Below are 22,716 nucleotides of genomic sequence, written 5' to 3'. Positions count from 1 at the left end.
CTGTGCAATGTGCTCTGGTCTTAATGTAATAAAGTGTATATGAGTCCATTTAAGCATGAACCTTATAGTGATTGCCATTCGCTTTAAACAAGCCTTTGCTCAAACACTTTACAGATTGAAGTCTAAGTACTTGGAAACCAGTGGATTTAAAAATCTGTAAGCACTGTTATTTGTGAGAGATACTGTCACTTGTAATCTTTGGAAATTGTTCTCATGCAGCAAATTCCAACTTCGACTTCATATAATGTCTTCAGCTTCAGGGTGTCTTCCCACATAAACAGAGGCAGGACCAAGTCCTCATTCATACTTCCAGCTACATTAACTTGAATAATTAAAGATTATATTCTTCCCTTTAAAGAATCTCCTATGAAATCAACACAGGCCTTAAGGAAGGGCATGAGCGTGAGATGCTAACATTTAACTTTATTTCACATTCTGAAGCTTCCACAGTGCTTGCAAAACACTAATTTCAGACATAGTTTAAACTAGTAGTTATGTATCTGACAGCCATGCTGGCTATGCACCAAACAATCTGTGGTTTTAATCTCCCTAATCCCAGGAACATAAAAAATATGCTTTGATATCCAGTACAGATTTCAAGAGGAAAAACATACAGTACATTTAAGCTTGCCTTTCTACATTAGATACTAAACATAGTGTAATACAAATAATAACATGCTGTGGAATGTTCTACTGTAAAATGATTTCACTTTCAAAGAACAAGAAGTTTTGGCCAGCTGGGCACACACTGTAGGCCAAGGAATTCTGTCTTTTGCAGGTGTGTTAAAATAGGTGGCATAACCTACTGTAGAGCTAGAACACCGTGAACACACTTGTGCATGCAGTAATATTCACCAGACTCAGTAAGACTCTAAAGGAAAAGAAGTATTATTAATGAATGAAATAACACAACTTTTTTACTCCAGAGGACTGTTGTTTTTTTACAGGAGCCAAATGCAGATTTGCAGTCTTATCAGTAAGTCCTCAGTGTACTAAAACTCATAGTGTCTGCAGTGAAATGTTCTGTAAACTGTAAATGGTTGTTTTTCTAGTAATGACATATATCTCCTCAGAAGGGAAAATGTTGCACGCTAAAAGTAAAACAATGAAAGCCAGCCAGTAAATACATGCAAAATAATTTGCCTTTACATTAAGGAATACTTGTGGTTTGCAGTAAGTAACACTTGTAAGCTCAGTGTTTGCAGCAATATTTGCAAGTGGGGTGATAATGGGCTGGAAGATTCAGAGAACAATACCTGTGCTTTCTAAGGGATGCTGAGCTCAGCAAAGGGATGCATGGCTGCCAGTCTCCAAAAGCCTGGAAAGTAAGATGCTAAGCATTTTGCGCGTTCTCAAAAGCTGCTGAATCCCTGTCCACCCCAAAAGACAGATAAGGACTTGTACAGAAGCACAGGAGCAGCCCCCTAAGAATTAGGAGTTCTGCAACTACAGTTGCCCAGCCCTTTTAGCTACAACAGGCTTATTTGTAAGCGAGGAGTAGGATTGCTTCTCTACCTGTAGAAATTCTTTACTTGAACATGAAATATATAACAGGAAAGTGACACAGTGAGAACAGTGAGACTTAAATCAGGCCTGATTTGTCTGTGCCATTTTCAAATCCTGGACTTTTTTAACATCAGTGCAATTAGTCTCTACTAAGCCAGGGGTTAGCTTGACATGATACAAGTATAAGAATAGAGAATATATGTTAACCTCAATTAAATATTCCATCTTTATCTTCAAATTCCAGCTAATTGTACAATACCAGTATTCAGCTGTAGATGTCTAAAATCTTGCTTTAGTGAAAGACAAGATTTCAAAGAATTATTTGCCAAGAATAATTAAACCGTGCAATTTGAGAAAAACAGTTTGAAATAAGGAAATGAGTAATCCCATGGCAAAACGGGAAACTTAATTAAAAAAATAGTTGTCATTCATGCTCCTTATCTGGATAACCAGAACTAGAAAAATGAAACACAAGGAGTTCTGTTCCCATACAAGCCTTACCAGCTATTAAAATGTGTCTACCTGTTCTGCTGGCTGAAGACACAAAAGTCTTTATAAATGTTGCCATGAATTTTGTAAGTTATTAAAAACTTCTCTTTGCATGAAGCTTCATGTACTGCAACATTTTCCCCACACTGTGGGGAATTTTATACAAGCTACCCTAATACAGAGTCTCTTAAGATCCTCTACAATCAGCAGAACAGGATGCCTACAACCACAGCCAGGATTGTGACATTGCAAGTTCTGTGTCTACAGTTCCTCAGACTGAACCTCTTCCATGGATATAGGAAGAAGGTGGGTAATGGGAGGTGTTCTCTGAAAATTTAACACCCTTGGAAAAATACATAGAACCAGATTTTTTTTTTTGCTTGCTTGATTTAAAGAAACAGAATAATGAAATTTGCAGAAACATGTATATCAGTAATCCCTAAGGTGACTTGTTTCTTCAGGAAATGATCTTTCTTGTGGCACCATTTTCTTTCATCTAAAATAAAGAAACACTGGTTACAGTTAAAGGTACAACACTATAAATACGGAAGCATATGGCAGAGCAGTAAATTAGAGCCAGCAGTGCAAAGATAAGTGATCCCTTGGACAGTGGGATATTGTGCACTAAGAAATCACCGCTACCCGCCTCTGGGCAATATATGTTCCCTCCGCAATGGCAGCTGGAGACTCCTCAGAGATCTTCTTCATGCACAGAAAATTGTTGAGATGATTGAGATTCCTCATAAAATGCACATGCATGTTTGCCTCAGGGACCCAGCTCAGGAGTCTGGGAAAGCTTTTATGATGGTTTCATAGGCAGGAGGGGGGGTTTGTGTGGAGTGGCAGATGCGGAGGCTGTTGTTAGACCAGTGGAATTCAGGTCGGCTCAAGCTATTGGTAGTGCTTCCTACAAGGGTTGTGGTGGCATTTGTGGGAGTGAGGGTGATCAGCTGACTGTTTGTTTCCACAGGGAGAGGAGGACACTGCAGGAAAGGGTGGAAGGTAGACGCGCGGAAGCTTGACTTCCTGGGGAAAGAGTTGGCCTGCTCCAAGGACGCTTGCCGCTGGAAGGTGAGGCTGGCCAGGCTGAGGTTGCTCCGACGTTCACAGCTGCTGTTGCGGTAAAATCCAGTCCTGCCAGTAGTATTGCCATGGGAGGAGGGTCTGGACCGACGGCTGAAGGTTGAGGAGTTCCCCTGGGAAATGTGGGCACTAGCTCTGCGACGGGACAAGCAAGTAAACAATGCCCAGATAATACCTCCAATCACCAGTCCGATCACCATGGACACTGTGAAGGCTATTGTTATCTGTTCTGAAATACAACAATAATACACAGCAAAGTTATTTCATTAACTCTGAGGGATTTTCCTGCCAGAAAATGAGTTGAAGATGGCAGCCTCCTTAAAAGATGAATAAACCCTAAGGTCTTTGTACGTAATACACAAACTTCACAACACAAAACCAGCAGTTCAGATTGCTTTCACTTTATGGTGTGTTTTATTTTAATTTGCATAATTCAACAAGATCCAGAAAGTAGCTTGCGTTTAATACCAGTTTCTGTACCAATGCAAGGGAAAAATCAGTCTCTTCCAGAATCAGCCACCCACCAGCAACAAGGTGTGCTATAAAACTGCCAGGCATTTGCTTCTGTGAGCAATATGAGGTCCGGATTTATGCAAACTTGTCATTATGTTTATAGATGTTGATGTTCTATGTCTATGTGTTCGTAAACTCATCTATTACAACAGTGATGTAGGTTCTACTGTGTTTCTAAAGGAGTAAGCCTTATATTTATTAAAGAACAAGAACATGTTCCATCCTTTTACTGCTGAGTAACAGCTACTTTAAATCCTCATACTAATTAATGTAAATTAGTATATCCTAAATGGTCAGAGATAAACATTAGTAATGGTAAATCACCTGAATATTTCCCATCCCCAATGCCCAGTTTAAAGATACATTAGTCTGACATTAAGAAAAATAAATTTCTAGCTCTTTTATAAATGCTTTCAAGAATCAAGAGATCTGAAAACAAAGAAAAACATGGCTAGGATTGGTTTCTCAAATGAGATTATTTCCTTGTATATTTCTAAGAATAGGACTGTTCAGAAAACTTCACCTACTTTTGCAACTGAGCACCAGCTTTTTTGCTGTTCTAAAAAGTTTGGAGATACACCTTTAATCCTGGATAAGGCCTGAAATGAACAAAAAACCTTTATAGATCCCCTCAAAATTTAAAAAGGAATTGAATCTTTAACAATAAGGAAGACCACATTGACTACTGGTGGAGCAAAGAGGGAATAAGGGAAAAAGAGCAACACAACAGCTCAAAACATGTTTATTCTATCTGTCCTTTATGCTATAATGTCCTATCATGCTTGTGAAGCATTTGTACTAAAAAGGAAATTGTATTCATTAGACAGAGAAAGGTGAGTAACTTTCACACTGTACAGAAGCTCAGGGTAGCTAGCCCTGTGCCTGTCTCATCCCCATAACAGAAGGTAGAAACTCCAGGACTGGGATCAAAATGTTAGAGCCCAAAAAGGCCAAGATGAGAGTAGGCTCAACATTTTCTTGCAGGGTAACAGCTGTTAAAGAGTTTCCCCTGAATTTATGGTGCTGCACAAACAGTCCTTTTTCAGAAATAATGACACTGAATCCAAGTTGTGAGAATTAGCCACAGCAGGTGCTGAATAGGCAAAGGGAGCAAGTGGCTGTTGGACAGCCATGGAGAAGAGCACACAGCAGAGGGAGAGGAGAGGTGCTAGGCATAGCTAGTGGGACCAGCTTGCAGGCAGAGGCACCCTAGTATGTGCCAACAGATGCCTTTGCTCAAGTCAGGCCTCAGTGCCTACCAAGCCTTAAACTTAAGGCAGGTCACTGCAGGAGGGGGAAAGCAAACATTTACTTTCTTTTCAGCAGGGGAGATGTAAATAATTACTGATATAATTATATTTTAAGAATTAGTTATTATTTCCTTCCTTACCTACCTTCTTACTTTTCTCCCTTCAGTAAAAAATTGTTAGCTGTGTGATTCATATTTGCAGTTGGGGAAAATTAGCTCCTTGAGCACCAGAAAGTTTAGCATAAAATTTTCACAGGGTTCTGGGTGGGGACTCCAAGCACCATTAAATTGGAACACAGCCTTTGCTGTTGCTCATCAGACCCTGACAAAGGGGCAGTACGTTCTCCCAACGTGCCTTTGCGGGTGTGGTTCCATGCAAGTCCAACTCTATCATGAATTACTGACATCACTATGAATCTCCTATCCAGGTTTATTCACCTTGTATTTCTTTTAGGATAACCTTGAAGTTCCATGAGGCCCTCTAATTAAGCCATGATATTTGGAAGGCTATGCAATCCTACTGTTGCTTGCTTGTAACCTCTGCTTTCAGATAGTCTTATAACCATTATCCTTTTCAAATGGGAGAATAAAGACTGGAGAGGATAATGCATAGGATAACATTGCAGAGCACTCCTCCCTCTTGGGAGCACTTTGTTGCCCTTTTGTTCGGAGGTGGATCAGACTTGACCCTAAAATATAATTTTTCTTCAAGCCCTCATTTTTACATCTAAGAAACTCTCAACTAGGCAGGCTAAAGTCAAAGGGTGATTGCCTTTTCTGCTTTTTGCAAGAACCCACAGGCAGCATCCTGCACTGCAACTCCTGGTTGCAGATCAGAGCTTTGTCATCATTCTGCCCTTTATCAACATCTTCAGAGACACAGCAGGCCTTAGTGGGTCCCTTTTGGTCAGGAATAGCCTATTATGCCATTTTAATAGATTTAATACATTCTGTTACTGCAATTTCCTATTCATACTCCTGGAGGAGGGGAGGGAGAGCCAGGACTTTGTGACCTTCAGTTGAGTAAATCCCAGGGGTATCCTAAAGACAGCAGTTCCCAAGTACTAAGGCTGCAGTCTTGAGTACCCCCTACTGCTGTCCAACCATGGGTATGGGTAAGTGGAGCAAGAACTAGTCCTTTCTTAGGCTGATTTCTTTTGCATCTCAGCTGGAATGCTAGTTAGGTTATTATATTTGAGACTGCACAGGGATACACCAGGTACAGGGCTCTGTGCTGCCATCTGATATATCAGCTCCTATTTGGGCTCTCAGTTCCAGTGGGCAGGAGGTAAAGAGGATCTCTGTGGGGCTCAGCAGCCTGGAGAATGAGCAGAAGCACAGCAAGCCGCATCAGCATACCTGGCTCTGGGGTTGCCATGCACCATGGTGAGGATTTGTCCCTATATCCTTCTACCCATAATTTTCACCAGCTTCACAATCAAATCAGCATTTCACACTGTTAAAAGGAGATGAGGGAATTGACAAAAGTATCGAGTGCAGCTCCTCAGTCCTTCCCACGTGCTGTTACCCTGTGCTAGAGGTACAGCACAAACAATTATCCCTTTGGATAATGTCTTTTCTTTCCTTCCTTTCCCTCCTTCCCTCCTTCCTTCCTTCCTTCCTTCCTTCCTTCCTTCCTTCCTTCCTTCCTTCCTTCCTTCCTTCCTTCCTTCCTTCCTTCCTTCCTTCCTTCCTTCCTTCCTTCCTTCCTTCCTTCCTTCCTTCCTTCCTTCCTTTTCCTTCCTTCCTTCCTTTTTTCCTTTCCTCCCTTCCTTCCTTCCTTTCTTCCTTTCCTCCCTTCCTTCCTCCCCCCCTCCCTCCCTTCCTTCCTCCCTCCCTTCCTCCCTCCTTTCCTCCCTTCCTTTTCTTTTCTTTTCTTTTTTCTTTTCTTTTCTTTTCTTTTCTTTTCTTTTCTTTTCTTTTCTTTTCTTTTCTTTTCTTTTCTTTTCTTTTCTTTTCTTTTCTTTTCTTTTCTTTTCTTTTCTTTTCTTTTCCTTTTCTTTTCTTCTTTTCTTTTCTTTTCTTTTTTCTTTTCTTTCTTCTTTGATTCTTTTATTTTTTTACCTCTATATATGAATGGAAAAATAGAGGGTCAAATTATTCCGTGAGGAAACTCACCTGGCTTTATACTGACTATTGCAGTTGCCATATAGTACCCCAAATGCTCTCATTCCCATTTGGACCTACATTTATTCTTTTTGGTTCTAGAAATATCACCAGACCCATTTGTTTCAGACACTTTATTCTTTCTATTCCCAGACTGTCTGTGGCTTCAGTGGGGATTGTGGATCACACTAATAGGCCAAACTTGCTTTTATGTTTGCTCCCTGCAGAGGATGAATGTCACTGAAATGTAATTCAGTTCTAAAAACTAGTGTTGAAGAATTGTAAATCTACGCCCATTGATTTCCTCTTTAGAATGCCCAGTGATCATAGCCCTGAGGTACATTGGAGAAAATATTACCAAACAGAGAAAAAGATCAAAGGCAGAGTGGGACTTGCTGCACCTGGGATTTTGAGGGGAACAGCTGACTTTCAGGGGGTTGTTTTTCTCTTCCATAATCTGGCAGGGCAGAACTAGCCTTTCAGGAGAGTCAGAGCAATACCAACATAAAGTGTCTCCCACGGGGCCCCTGTAATATCTTATGGTTTCCTGAGAACTGCTTATGTCATTCTGTCCTCTGCTTTTAAGGAAAAAAGAAATTGGGATAAAGTAGGGATGCTTCCAATAACAATAACTCCCTAGGTTCTGGTTGCCTAAATGTGTTTTGATATGTATGCTTCTCAGGCTCCTCCCACTGCTTATTTTATTTGATTATGCCATAACCAAAAGGTCAATTTTCTCCTCTCTCACTTCTAACACCAACTGAGGTGAAGGACAAAGGATTTTTTCAATCAAAGGATTTTTTCTGTCTCAGCACAGACTTTGAGACACAAATCCAAAAATAAAAGGATAAGGAAACAAAGCTGTTGAATATCTTAGCTGCATTACCTTTCTTATCTATGGTATCTCCAACGTGTCCATGAAAAAAAGGTTGAAGGTTCAGAACCAACAGTAACACCTATGACTTCAGGATGCTACCCCCAGATCTGAACACCAAGCCAGCATGTGCCTGTTAGGACAGCGTCTATCCAGATCAGGCAATTCATTTTGAAGTCCCTCTGTTCTCTCCTCTCTGATTTCTGCATGCAGCATTAAGCAAATGAAGTACTAAAGGTTTGTACAGGGGATTATTGCCCCCACTATGAAAAGCTTTCTGTCGGTTGTTGCAGCTTTCTGTAAAACTCATAACTTTCCGTCAACTGTATATATCAAGAGCTAGTATATATCCTACCAAGTTGATAGCCTCTAGCAAGTCCTTAACACTCTATAGAATCCTCACAGGAGAAATTTGGACATGTTATTAGTAAAGATGATAGACTGGCTGATAAGGTATTTTTCCTAGCATTTGGCTCTGAAATAATTTCTTCACATCCAGCCTGAACATCAGCAGCAAGGCCAAACAGACATCATACAAACCGTAAATCTTCTGAGAAGTGAACTACATTCTCTCTCTCCTTATATTAGGATACACCTCACTAAAATCTAGCAACACAGTACCCACATAGACTTGTCAGTCCCTGGATCAACAAAAATCTTCCTATAACAGATTTGCTTTCTGTGATGGAGAATCCTGCCTCTACTGTGGAGCTTAGCAGGATCCTTGGAGACGTACTCAGGTCAATCCCTTACTTTTGTGAGGGTTTAATTTTCCTTTCATGTGTATGGACCACATCAGATAGCAAGGCATTCCTTTGAATTTGAAATATGTTTGTATTGAGGATCCATTTTCCCAAGGAATCTCCCTCTTGCCCTCAGCTGTGGCTGCAACAGGCTGGAACAGCATTTTGCTCCCAAAAGTCAGAAAATCCTGATTTGCATTGTTCCTATAACCTTATGATAAATTCCCCAAGGTATAAAATTAAAATGGACACAAGATCTGCCTTGCTCCATACTTACAAAATATGCATTTGTAAACTTTTCAGCTGGCCATGTGTATGAAGGGATGGCAGTACCTTTCAAAATCACGTCAGTAGCAGCTTCAATGACAGCATCACAGAACAAGAACCAGGGTGGGGTGGGGGAAGATAGGACAATGTACTGAATGCAAAGGGAAGAGAAATGGAGAAGCATCTTTTAGTCAAGCTGTGCACACATGACTTGAATTTGAACTGAATCTTTGCCAATAATAGCTGATAAAGCTAATAAAGAAACAGCATTCCAAGCATCTGGTCTGCTCATGCTATTGCTAAGCACAAGTAGGCAAAGAACACTCACAGTGTGAGATGATACCTACACATTTTATTTGATTTCTAGTGGGTGACTTTCAAATATGACAATTTTCTTTATGTTTTGGAGCTGTTAATTTTTTTTTATTGCTTTACTAAAAGAGAAATAATGAAGCAGTTTTATCTTAAAGTTATTAGAAGAGGTAAGGTAGCTTGTCAGTCAAGGATGGCCTTGTTCAGCATTCAAACTCAGCTAGCTAGAGATGTTTTATTCATATTACATTAGACCAGGATTCTGCAATTTTACTTCAGCAACTCAGAGTAATTCTACCATTTTAATTTTCTTTCACCTGTCCAAAACTAGCATGAAGCACTGCATACCTGACATGCAAAATTTATTCCATGCAAGCTTGCATGCAGAATGCAAATTCACTGTTTTCAGCAGTATTAGCAATAAGATGTATCAGAACATACCACCATGTTGTATAGTGCAAAAGAGCTATTTTCATAATTGCAATCAAAATTTTATAAGTAGAATTTTATTTCCATTTTCATGCTTTCCTTCTCACATTTTTTTGAGCTCTCTTTTCTTCATGTGATTTTACATGCCAGTGACTCAAAATTTGTCTGTGTAAGCATTCCTGCCCTTACATGCACACATGCTTGCACACATGCCATCAGCTTGCCATAACCTGAAACTGAAAAACCTTGACAACTGATCTCAGACATGGAAAAATCCATCTGAGCCTCTGTGTCACCCTATATTTTTTCCTGAAATGAAAGCTCAGTATTAAAAGCAGGTATAAAAACCATACAAACACATATGCGAATTCATAACTGAACATTGCACAGCTTAGTGTAGAGCACCAGCTAGCGTATTAAAGCATGAATTGCATTTTACAAATGACAAATCTAGTAAGCTGACTAATAAGAATTATTCAGACACTATATTACTAGAGTTTCAGTGTCTCAGCTTTTCAAGTGAGGCTCAGGGAAGTCACAGTAGATGTTCAGAACACAGCCTCATTTATGCAAAATGAAACGGAAGTAGCCTGGGTCTGCCAGTTTGAACAAACTCATAGCATCTTTCTGCAGCTATAGCAAATATGTATCTCTAAGCTGAACAGGCTGCAACTACTCCTCACATGTTCTGGGCAGTAAGTTTGGAAAGGAAAAAATACTCTAGGCCCAAAGAGCTACCACTTTTCTCTACTACAGAATGTTTGAAGTGATTTGAACTATTTTATGCTGGTTCTACCAACTCCAAGAGAACTTAGTTTAAAGCCAGAGCTGATATCAGTAGCCAACTTCTGTGCTGCTGTTGCCATGCTGTGCCCACAAACGCAATTCCTTTGTATCTGACAAGTGTTGACTTACTATCTTCCCGATCTTTGTCACTAATTGTATAAGCTAAACAACCTCTCATTAATCATTTGTAAGCAGTCCATGATTCAGTTGGGTGGGTGAATCTGTTGCTGTGCAATATCAACCAGCTGTGATCTTAGTCACGGCAGAAGTTTAAGAAAGGTCATACACAATTCTTGTGAGAAGTGTGAGTGACATGGGACAGTACAAGGTGGTTCAGGTATTTGAAGTCCAGGAAACAAGCAGATGAGGACGGTGGCATCCACAGAATCTGTGGGGAAAAAAAGCTGCAAGAAAATCAGACTGCAGGACATGAGAACTAACAAACAAAATCAGTAAGATAGTTAGGCTGTCAGAAATGTCAGTGCTCTGCATTCAGATGCAGCTTACTAGAGCTATGTTTTATTTGGCTTGTGCTAGTACAAGGTTCTTTTCTGCAGCAACAGAGAGTAATTCTTGCACTTTATCTGATATCTAAACAGTTGGGTTTATGTCCACAGCAGATAAAATAAAAAGTATAGCAAAGGCAATGTAAAAACGTGTTTCTATCTGTGAGGGCAGGTAAGAACTAGAATAGATAGTTCAGACAGGTGGTGCATCTACTTCCATTAAAGATTTTAAAAATCAGTATCAATCAGGAGTTGTTGTAATGTAGTTAATCCTGTCTTGAAAAAAAGAAGGTAGAACAGATGACCCCTCAAAGACCATACTGACGGTATTTTGTGCAGTTTCTAAGACTATCTTCGATCATGTAAGCAAATAGGCTCCAGAAGCGTCCGAAAAACTGCTAAGTAAATGACAAGGAGAAAAAAACATGCAGTCTGTGCCCTTGGATTAATTCTCGGTTTGAAATGCAGAAGCAACGGCTGTTTATTAAGAGGATCAGTCACAAACGAGCAACCTCCCCAGGAACAAGATTGCCCTCTGCTGGAAATTTATGCTGGAAAGCTAAACAACGCTTAAACCACCTTAATTCTAATAAAATAGGGTGTCAGAAAAAGCCAACAAGAAACATTCTGACAAAAGATTAAAGAGAAAATTAATAAAAACTCAAAACTCAGAAAAACTGTGAATTACACTGACGTAAACACTTAGGACCAGCATTTTGCAGAGGCTTAAAAAGTAAGGTAGACTGAGGCACAGCGTGTGTGTCCAGAAGCTTAATGAAATAAAGCTAGCACAGTTTTGTGGCTTTTTGCAAATATTTGTGTTGATGGAGAAGCATGAGGCTAAGTGTGTTCTTAAATTCGTATTTCTCACTATCTACAGTGATGCCCAAAATGATCTCCCTGCATCAGAGTGCATTTGCTTTGTTTACTAATACACTAATTTATTGTGATAAAAACCCAGAAGAGTGGAATATGCCATCTTAGTATTGCACAAACCATCTCAGAGATGATGATGTTCCCTCGATATTACTGGCAGTTGATTTTTACTGGAACGATAAAGGTAATTGTAATAATCAGGAGGGAACATCTAAGATAGAGATGTCAGCATGTTTAATGTAATGCCTTTGGCATAACTATATAAAACAAAGCAAAGATTCCTTTATGCAGACAGAGATAGAAACTTTGGTACTGCGTAGTTTCATTATGGCTCCTAATGCATTACAAAGACTGTAACATAATTTTAATCTTTTCCACATGTACAACAAACAATCTTCTGGTGAGGCATTCTTAACTAACCTCACAAAACCAAAGCATAGCCCTGAGCTGTACTGTCTCTGCATGCACCTCATCCAAACAGTAAATCACAATTTGCTACACTGCAATATGGCATTACAGTTATTACTTAATTGATATAACTATTTTACAGAGACTGAGTATAAAATAATTTGCTATATGAAGAGAACATGGGTGACTGGCGTGAAATCTTAATTAGGATTTCCTAAAATTCTTAAAATTAAGGAGGAAATACCAAAGTATATGTGCTACATTTAAGAAAACAGAAGACATCCAGGGTTAGAACAAAACACAGGGTTTCCAGGTTACTGGCAGTACTGTACTCTTCAACTATCTACAGTTCATAAATTTTAGGTTATTTTTCTTTTCACTTCCTGTTTGACCATCAATCAGTTTCAGAGATCACTTTTGAATCAAACTTTTCTATGAATATTAATTTCAGTGTGGGCTAGAAGACCTAATTAAGTAGTATTTACAAGAATCTGTGCAACCATAAGCCGATAAATTCTGGTATAATTTCTAAGTGAGATGATTACAGACCTGGAGTATTAGTCAGCTCTCGATGACCCTTGTCATCTTGATGACAGATGATGCAGGCTGGAGACTCAGTGTGAAGTGAGACATTGGTGCTTGTCCTAAGTGAGACAGTGGTGTCTGGAGGCTGAGTTTGCACCAAGCTGGTCCAGGTCTTGCTTAGAGACTCCTGCACTCTGAAATCAACTGAGCCAATAGTTGTCTCCTTCATTTATCCTCTCTCTGGGTAATTTATGCAACTTCCACAGAAGCCATGTGCCTGCTTGGTTGGCTCATTATTCCACTACCCTGCTGGCCTCAATATAACACTTTTTTTTTTTAAAGCAAAACGTTTAAAATTAACATATGCCAGTTAAATGGTCAAATATGCTATAAGTGTGTGTTACGATCCTGGATTGTGAACTCAAATGTCTGAAACAGGGAATTCATTTTCTTCTGCAAATAAGGTGCCATGGAAGCAAGGCGGAGGCCTCTGCTAAGAAGCAGAAACTGCCTAGTAGTTTGCTTCAGGAAGCATGTATCAGAGCCCAAACAAGGTTTTGCATTGCATTGAACTGATTTTTTTTTTTTTCCTCCCCCAATTATTTTACTGAAAATTTCCTAGCCATTATTTCATAATAATCCTGTATGTATTTGTGTTGTTGATGGAGTTTTGGTTGAGATTATTTTACAGATAAATCTTAAGTTACAATTGCCCCATTTTCAATACATGAAAACCAAACTCTCTTTTCCATATCCTCAAGTAGAAGGGGAATAATTTATGTTAGGTGAATAATTTAGGATTGCTTAGTGCAATTTTAACTACTACACAATAGGTTTCAAAATCTAAGTACTTTTTATTAAGTTTGTATAGGAAGTGAAGCTTCTACCTTGAAAACAGGAAGAAATGAAGTTGTCTGTACTGTTATTGATAGTCTCTTTTTATTTTGTTTTCAGATTTTCTTTTTATTTTTTTCCCAGAAAAAAGGATGGGGTTATGACATGAAGATAACCTTACAAAGACAAAAGGGTCAGTCGTTAGTCCTCACTGTACTTTGTGATCTTTTGTGACAGTGGACATCTCACTTCATCTCCGTGCTCCAGTCTAATCTGTGTAAGGGAGATGAGACCACTCACAGACACTCATCTGGTTCACTAAGATTTTTGACTCATGGTTAAGTGAATTACAGTAGTAAAATCAGAAGCTGTGTATAAATACTGAGTGTTTTTCTTCAACAGCTCATGTGACAATAAGCAGCACCACATATTCAATACAGAAGGTGTAATTGCCAAAACATGTATATCTTCTGTGTTTAGTGAATATTTAAATAATAATCTGAAGAAACTTTGCCTCTTCCTTCGACTACCTCAGATCTGTGTCCTTCCTGGTAACGACAGTTAAGTATTTGATAAATCAATGGCTGTATGGAGGGGTTGGGAAAGCAAGAAAGAAGAAGTAATTAGGATGCTACAAAACATCGCCTGAGGGTGACACACTCACTTTAAAAGAATAATTTATACACAAGAAAGAAATCGTGCTCTGAATAGACAGTGCAAGAATAAGACTGCTCTCTTCATGACATAGTTTGTTGCTTTCATCCAACTACAGTAAACTCTTTTCTTTGGGCTTGCCAGAATAAAGGCAAGGAAAAAAATCAGTCCCTCATTAATATTTACTTTTATCTCTCTGACAGGGCTGCAAATAAGATCTTGGAATGGATTTATATTTTACCTTCCTAAGTGTAAGGTCTGACTATTGATATAATCCCCTTTGCTTCAGTAACGGAAGGGATAACTTCCACTTGCTTTTCAAATCTTTTGCTTAACTGATAGCAAAATATTCATAATTGTATTAAATTTGGAATAATTTGCCATTCTGCCTCTTAAGAAGACAGTGTATGATTTCTTTGATAAATTTTTATGTAGGGTTTATACAAAACAACAGGAGTCTAGTAGCTGATACAAAATGGTACCTCCAAAAGCTAGCTGGAAAATAAAACACAGCATAAAGCTAAGACACAGTTCTGCCTCCTAGATAAATCAGTGTGGGCAGAGCATGCTTAGATTTGCTGTATGACCTTGACTTCTGTCCCTGATGGAGCACAGAGGAAATGCTGGTTTCCTACAAGTTTGGCATCAGCATAAGTGGCTTTAGAGGTGCAGTGCAGCATCTCTTGCCTGGTTGCTTCAGGCTCACTGTAGCAATACCGGAAGATGATGAAACATACAGACACAGCCACTCCAGCCCAGTACTGCCACATGCATAAGAAATCCAACTGAAAAGCTGCATACAAATCAGCCCTTTTCAAACACAGCTGAGAGGGAACAGAGACGTGGTATATCCTGAAGCTGAAAGGGGGAAGCTGAGCAATGTCTCCCTTTTTAGTTACATCACAAGTTATAGATTTATTTCTTGCTTGGTATAAGAGTATTTCTGGAGGACTTCAGAGGAGATGCCAAGGAGCCTGAGTATTACAGAAGGAGATTCACTGCTGTCATTTGCCACTGAAGGGCTGATCTTCAAACACTGTTACTGCTATTGCTAATGCCTCACGATCACATGCTGTCTTTTATCTTTCTTCAGTTAAACCCACACCCTTGTAGCCATTTCTCTCAGAATTAACTCTATTTAAATGAAAGCTGTGTCCTATTTGAGTCACTGACCTAGTCTGCTCTGCTGCTGTCTTGTGACGCATTCCAAGCCAGCTCAGACTGTGGTCAGGGGAGCTGGAAACAGGAAGATCTGGTGACCTTGACCCAGTAGATAGGACAATAACCCTCTTCATTGTAGATATCTTAACAGGTTCAGTCAGAGGAAAGATGGTATGTGTGGGTCTCCACTGCTCCAGCAGCCCTCTAGCTACCATGATAATTATAAAAATTATGTCTAATACTTAAATCAGATTCTGACCACTTGAGCACTTGAGAAGTGATTTAGTAATGTGATATTTTCTACCTCTCTATCACAGGATTTTCATGTGGATCAGTATCTCATCTGAAGTGGAACAAAAGAGATTGCCATTAGTCAGGGGAAATCTCTGTTGCTGCAGAAGCTGTGCAGCAAAAGTTACTTGGATGCTGCTGGGCCTGGGAGGATGCATAACCATACAGCCCCTCTCCAAGAGGCGAAGAAAAAAGTCTCAGTTCCTATTTAGGTGAAGCTGAGTTTCACTGGTGTTGCCATTATTTGGTTTTGTCTGTGTACTATGTTCTCAGGGTCTGTCTGAGGTCCCAGAGTGTGGCATTTGTAACAGACAAACCAAACTGGTCCTTCTCCTAAAATCTCTGCCTAGCTGTACAAGATTTTTATCATCCTGATTTTTGTAAATTCACTATCCAGATAAATCACTGTTAATCTTCCTCATTATGAAAGAAGTTACTCATTCAATCGAAATCTTTGGTTAAGTAATCTGGAAGTATGGCTTCACTGCTAAATCAGTGGCATCATGTAACATTTCACTGAGGAGCAGTGTACTTCGAGGAACACTAGATTAAGGCTAGAAACAAGTTATTAAACATTTTGATGATGTACCATTACTGTAAAGATCTCATTGTCTTTGATAGTGTTTTTTAAATGTATTATATTTTATATCTGTGCTGTATATCTGTTTCTCAGATAAATGCACTTGAAAAAGCCCAGTGTGTTTGCAGAAAACATTTGCAAAACCAGAACCATCTTTCTGTTCGATTCTGTGTCACATTTTACCTCACTGTCTTTCTCTTGACAATATTCTTATGAAGCCACACAGGGAAGTTTCTCTATTTTTTAAAATAGGGACCTGCAATGTGGAGGAACCATCTGTCTTGTCTTCCAGAAACTAATGAGCGAATACATCCCTCCTTCCTATTTTATTAGTTTTTGTATTAGACTACTTTACATTGGGTTGTCCAAATTCACATGCCACTTACTTATACTAGAACCAATTGTTGAGGGCATTTGGATTATATGTTCTTCAAAACAAGCTCTTCAGCTACTATCAGTAGATATGCTTGGCTGTGAAATGGGAATGAAAGACAGCTGCTTTTTGTTATTAGAAGTATGGAAAGGTAGCTTTGGAGATGTACAACTTTTGCTTTTTTTAGAGGCTTCAGCTGGAATAAGTAAAGGAGAAAATATTAATCAGAAGATGGAAGGTTAGGAAAGTAACAGAGAACTAGCAGGACTCTAGGAAACCTCTAATAGCAAACCTGGAAGAATGAACCATTTATTGGGTTGGAAGAGATAGGTGGGGAGCTGGAAGGAGGGTTTGTTCACATGCAATTTGCTCTCATTTTAACTCTATCAAGATGAGGACAGAAGTCTGCTCAGTTACTTGAGTCCTTCAATATCACATACCAGGAGACAAAACCCTGAGCTGCAGGTCCTGATTGATGGATCAGTATCCCTGATAACCCAGACTTCAGACTCTGAAATTCAAGTGTTAAGCAACCACACTTGTTAAGGTAGTGCATGATAAAGCATCCTGGGAAGTCTGAGCAGGAAAGTTATTGCTGCAAATGTAGTCAGTGTATCCCAGATGGGGAGATGCAGATTCAGTATGAAGATGGCATTTTATACATACATATATATATGTAAATAATAATTATGTTTATATATATTATGAATTCAGATATATGGATCATCTCTTCTTCCAATAGCATTTGCTAAGCCCATTCTGTTCCTTTCCCTTTCTCTCACCACATATTGATGAATTTGCCTTGCTTTAATTCTGATTCTTATTGGGTAATTTTATCTATTGTTTATATGACATTTTAACTAAATGCAAAAGGCAATGAGGATAAAAAAAATCAAAATGGACAGACAATTATCACTGGAATGCAATTTTAATTTATTGTCCCCAATAGTACTATGAATGGAGAACTGCTCCCTTAGTCATCAAAAATATTGTGTGGTGTTTTGGGTCATGGTAATACTCATACTGGCCCACTAAAATGCTCCATGCTCTTTCAGTCTGTTTTCTGAACAGGACAATATCCTGCTACTTGGATAAGCACTGAAAGGAATTATTCCCTAAAACACTAGAGCAGGACTGCATTATGAGGTTGGAGGAAAACATTTTGCCCCTCTTCTCCCATTGGGACTGCTTCCAAGAACAACAGCCTGTAAAGTCTGACGTTGTCTGAATCCAGCAGACTGATTTCAAAAGAAAGAAGCTTACTTAGTCCAAATTTTCGCAGGCATCATTGATCTAACCCAAAGTCTCTGCAGAAAGAGAATGTATCTCTTGTGAAGAGATTTATTTCTTGTGCCATGAGCTCCTTATGATGTGTGATACGCTGCAAATCATTGGGCTTTTAAAATCACTGGGGTTTACCAAACCACAGAGAAATGACAAAAAAGAGAGCAACTGCAAGAAAAAAAAACCAGTTGATCAACTTAGAGTATCTTCAATCACCTTTTTGGCTGATTGTCACAAATTAAAATACCAGGAAGTATATGCATTCTAGGGTGAAATTCTGAAAAGTAAGAAGTGGGGATGCAACAGAAGAAGGAAATTAGCAATTCAGGAAGCACATCCTTGAGGCTGATACTGCACTTGAATCCAGAGCTTCAGGTTTTCCTCCCGCTTTGTCAGATTTCAACCCTGTAGGTTTTCTTTACTAAGAAAAAAAAACTCCAGTGTTGTAAGGCACGTATATTGGCTCTATGTCACACATTCAGTTCCTCCTATCTGCCAGCAAAGGAACTGCATCTTCAGCTAAACAGAGTCTCTATTAGTAGTGCCCCAATCTACCTTGATAAAGGCCCTCTGGGGTACTTTGATTTACACCGGTCTTTTCCAGCCATCAAAATAGGAAGAGTAGTAGCCTTGTAGAAGCTATCACTGTCACATGTGCTATCAAGAGTTCCACAAGTGGCTCCAAATTGTGGCTTTTGTGTGTTCACATTTCCAGCAGGACAGCTGAGTCTTTATTTGCTGCTGCTAGAGCTAGACTGCAAGGGTAGAAAGTGTGTGAAAGGGAGAAAAGGGAATGCGAAGAGACCACCCAGTTATGCTGGAATTGGAACTGATACAGTCATTAGAGTGGAAACCAACAGGCTTAACCTAGTCATCACACAGGTAGCCAAATTCATCTTTTTCTTACTTGCAAAGAACTAGACCAGATTTGCTGCTGTGGCTTCTATTCTCCCACGGCTACTACCAATGAAGGATCCCAGGAGAAAAAACAGGTCCCATGGCTGTCTACATTGGACTATCTTGTATTTGATATCTGTGTTACTGTTTGTACTTGCCTTTCACAAGTAATATTTTAGTTCATAAAGAGAATGATGCAAAATCCTTAACCACCATTATTGCTACACCAGTAACATGATACCACAACACTGTGTCAGATGTTAGAATATGACAGATATTCCAGCACAGTATATAGTCTGACTTCTTTCAAGTAGACATATTTTAATGAGGAGAAAACCAGTGGCTTGAGGGACAGACAAGGCAAAATTTTACATTATATTTGAATGCATGAGTGTATTTATAGGTCATCAGGTCAAGTGATAATGTTTGAAGTATTAGTGCCAGGGAGTTTGCAATATATACAAACGCTAGAAGCCAGCTGATATGTGGCATGGTTTCCACACACTGGATAAATAACACCCTGGATTCTGATTCAAGAAAATAAATTTTGTCCTTAATGTTCTTAAGGTATTAAAGTATATTTTTGCATTTTTAGATAGATACTTGAGTAAAGCTAGACTGAAGAATAGCTGATATGTTGATTAATATCTGCTTACACTTTTTCTCTCTGCTGCTGTCATAATGATCAAATGTACTATTTAAATTAAATTTCCTGATCCTAAAGTATATTATTATCTGCACTGCAGAAATAGGATTGTCTCAAAGCCATGTATTATATTTAATTGTGTGCAACTGAAAATGCTTTTAGGAATTACAAGAAATGCACTCGTGGTTAAAATGGAAACATCTTTACTCTCACTGTTAACCTACAAATCAAAATGAACTCAATAAAGACTATATTAAAACAGTAAAAAATGCGATAAGTAGCTGATGGATGGATACCAAACTGAATTTCTCACTCAGTTATTGCCAAACCACCTTTTGAAACTACCAGTTAAAATAAAAAAATAAATAAAATAAAATAAAATAAAATAAAATAAAAGTTCTCTGTCTACAGTTCTATGTGATACCAACAGCACTGAAGCTCAGCAGATGCTGGCTTTAAGTGCTTCCCATCCTGTCTTTCCTGAAGTACCATACTGTGGATTCCCACTGTAAAAGAGGGTGACCAGAGGTTACATAGAAGCTGGCACAGAAGCTGGCACCTGAAAGATATGAGCTCCTGCATGCTTGCAGGAGCTCAGACAACTTGTTTGAAACAGGCACTCATGTCTACACAGACTGCGCAGCACCTGTAGTAGGGAACAGCTCTTGCAAAGTGAGAATCAGAATTCAAATTTTATGCTTGTGACACATTGCACAGAGGGTATTTGCTTACAAGGCCAGGAGCTATAACATGAAACTCATGAATTTAAACCAGAAGAGGAGGTTAATATTTGGGTTTTATTTTTTCTTTCCAACAGAACTCACTTTGGGCCTGCAAAACTACTTGTTTGCTTCTTCTGTTTTACTCTGCTGCATAATTTAGCATTTAAAAATACTGGAGAATGATGATGGTGAAGACAAAATGCCAAAAAAGAATTCCTGCAAGATCTGCACCTAAGCATGTTATCAACTCTCCAGGCTGTCACTTACTCTACGCTGACCTTGCAAAAAAAAAAATGTGCTATTTTTTTTTATACTATTATTTGCTAGGGGTTTTGCATGAATATATAGAGAGGACTTAAGACTACTTAGGCAGTTCACACAGCATGACTTAAATTGAGATATGTATATCTTGGTTTTATATACACAGCTTTATTCATACACACTTCCAGCAGCCTGGAGCAGTTGTGGAAAGATTTGTATGTTCCTACACATAAACAAACAGTGGACAGTTTAGTTTGTTCATTGTTTTAAAATTCTTACTGTCACATTTAAGATGCTATTGTGTGAAGTTACGACTGGAAACTGGACAGCTTTAGAAAACAGGATGCCCATATATTTTCCAGAGTAGGGAACCAACAGTTAGACAATAGATGGTTTATAAAATTGCAAGAGATTAAATATCATTATGAATAGCTGCTTTAACAATTTTTACAACATTCATTTTTTCTCAGTTAGTTCTTCTCAGCAAATGTCTGCGCACATGTTAAAGTTTATACTTAAGCCGAGTCCATAGGAGCTGCTGAGAAGTCACACAGGCATGGAAAAGGACCTGCACCTTGGCAATGTATTCACACTCACAGCATTACATAGTGGGTGGCTTACAAAAACAGTGAAACAACCTTTAAAGCATACCCTGAAAAACCTGCAGTAACAAGGAGATGTACATTTTACACAAGGACTCTTAAAGTACGTGCTGATGAAAGCACTTTCTTTTTTGTTCTGAAAGAGCCATTTTAGAGTTACACTCTATAAATATCATAGTTATTATTCTGAGTCCAGCAGGCAACCTCCAGACAACAAGAGACTCTGAGACACTAATGACAATATTTTTTCCACAGCTGATCTTCAAATATTTCTAAAGATGTCCATTATCCTAGTCTTTAGACACAAAAATGAAGTGAGTTGCTCATGGTCTCTCAGTAGGAAAATATGTGTCACTGCAAGAAATATGGAAGGCATTTGACAGATTCTTATTTCTTATGCTAAGGAAATGAAGGAACTTCTTTCAATCTTCTTGTATAGTTATTTTCCAGTCTTTTCCCAGGTACTTTTATGCAACAAAAGTCCTGTTTTGTTAATGTATATTATTTTTTTGTTTTAGATCATGCACAGATTCTTGGAGGGGTCACTGCCCAATAGCAATAAAATAATAGACAAAAACAGATCATCTTATTCACTAATGCTAAATGGTAATATATATTAATGTTAACTATAGGAAGAAAAAAAAGAGCTTTTTTGGGGGGGGAAGGGCTCTCCACAGCTGTTGTACAGAACCTTGAATGAATTTCAGCATTTCATACTTCCACCTCACGCTCTGTATGTTTCAGTAAATGAACCATTCCCAGATTTGTGTGAAATAAAACAGTCTTAATGAATAATAACCAAAATATACATTGAGGAAAAAGTAAGGAAAATCTGATCATGAGGCACCACAACAAATTAAAAATAACTTTTGATTCTGGAGAACTAAGAGTTTATTCCAAAGATTGCAGCATGTTTAGTTTCTGCTATCAGAAGATGAAACAGATCGTGTCTGCCATGTAGGTACATCCATTAAATGGTTGAGAATATCTACTTGATCTGAAACATACTGAAGTCAATAGTCACCTTTTCAACTGACTTCAGTAATTAACTTTGTCAAACAATCAATTCTGCTCTGGAAGTTCCTGCTGTCTTGATGAGCTTAAAAACATTATAAAACTTTGTCAAAGAAACATTTGGAAAACAATCTTTTGCCCTGCAAGAAATACAAAATCTATTCATTACTTGGTTCTTCCAACATGAGGCTTTAAAGTATGTAGATGAATTTTTTAAGGCAATCACCAGCTAATGCAAGCATCTACTTTAACAATATTCTAGAAAAAGAAACAAAATCCTTACCCCAAAACTTTGGTGGCCATGTGATTGGAGAGAAAGTACTGTTTCTATCCATAACATCCAAATAACAAACACAGAATTGTATGTCCACAGAGGAGCAATGGGTTTCTGAATGTTTGAGATTTAGCAGTTGAAGCAATACTTCCGTGCTTGCCAGGGAACTGAGTTGTTTGCCTGAAAGGAAATGTATGTATCATGTTTCCTGCTTGTGGACTCGAATTAGCAAGTGCTTGCCTTATCTTGGAACACCACATGGTTCCCCAGACGGGGGAATAGTTTCCTTCTCGTCATTTCCTTAGCCAGAGCAAATTGATTCAGAACAATACTAAATCTCCTCCTTCTCTGAAACTTTTCAAGCCCCAAAATGTCCAGAGATAGAGAGATGAAAATTCCTTTGTCTTTCCTTTAATGATTTTCTATGTTGAAGAACTTCCTTAAACATTCA

The 22,716-nt window shown here is 38.7% G+C and overlaps 1 protein-coding gene across 1 annotated transcript; it reads right to left on the bottom strand.

Annotated features, from left to right (window-relative positions):
* Positions 1–403: 403 nt before the first annotated feature.
* MYCT1 (MYC target 1) lies at positions 404–22,441 on the bottom strand. The gene is made up of 2 exons (XM_061471538.1): positions 22,275–22,441; positions 404–3,307 (listed from the first exon to the last, which is right to left on the bottom strand). The coding sequence occupies exons 1-2, from the start codon at positions 22,324–22,326 to the stop codon at positions 2,775–2,777; spliced, it is 585 nt and encodes a 194-aa protein (XP_061327522.1). The 5' UTR covers positions 22,327–22,441; the 3' UTR covers positions 404–2,774.
* Between the last annotated feature and the right edge of the window lie 275 nt (positions 22,442–22,716).

The sequence above is a fragment of the Pezoporus flaviventris genome, unplaced genomic scaffold, assembly GCF_033815535.1.
Source record: "Pezoporus flaviventris isolate CSIRO_AGI_PZ_B2104156 unplaced genomic scaffold, CSIRO_AGI_Pfla_v1 ptg000066l, whole genome shotgun sequence".
NCBI classification, from domain to species: Eukaryota; Metazoa; Chordata; class Aves; order Psittaciformes; family Psittacidae; genus Pezoporus; species Pezoporus flaviventris.
Note: the sequence above shows the minus strand (reverse complement) of the source record. Positions and strands in the feature narration are given on the sequence as shown.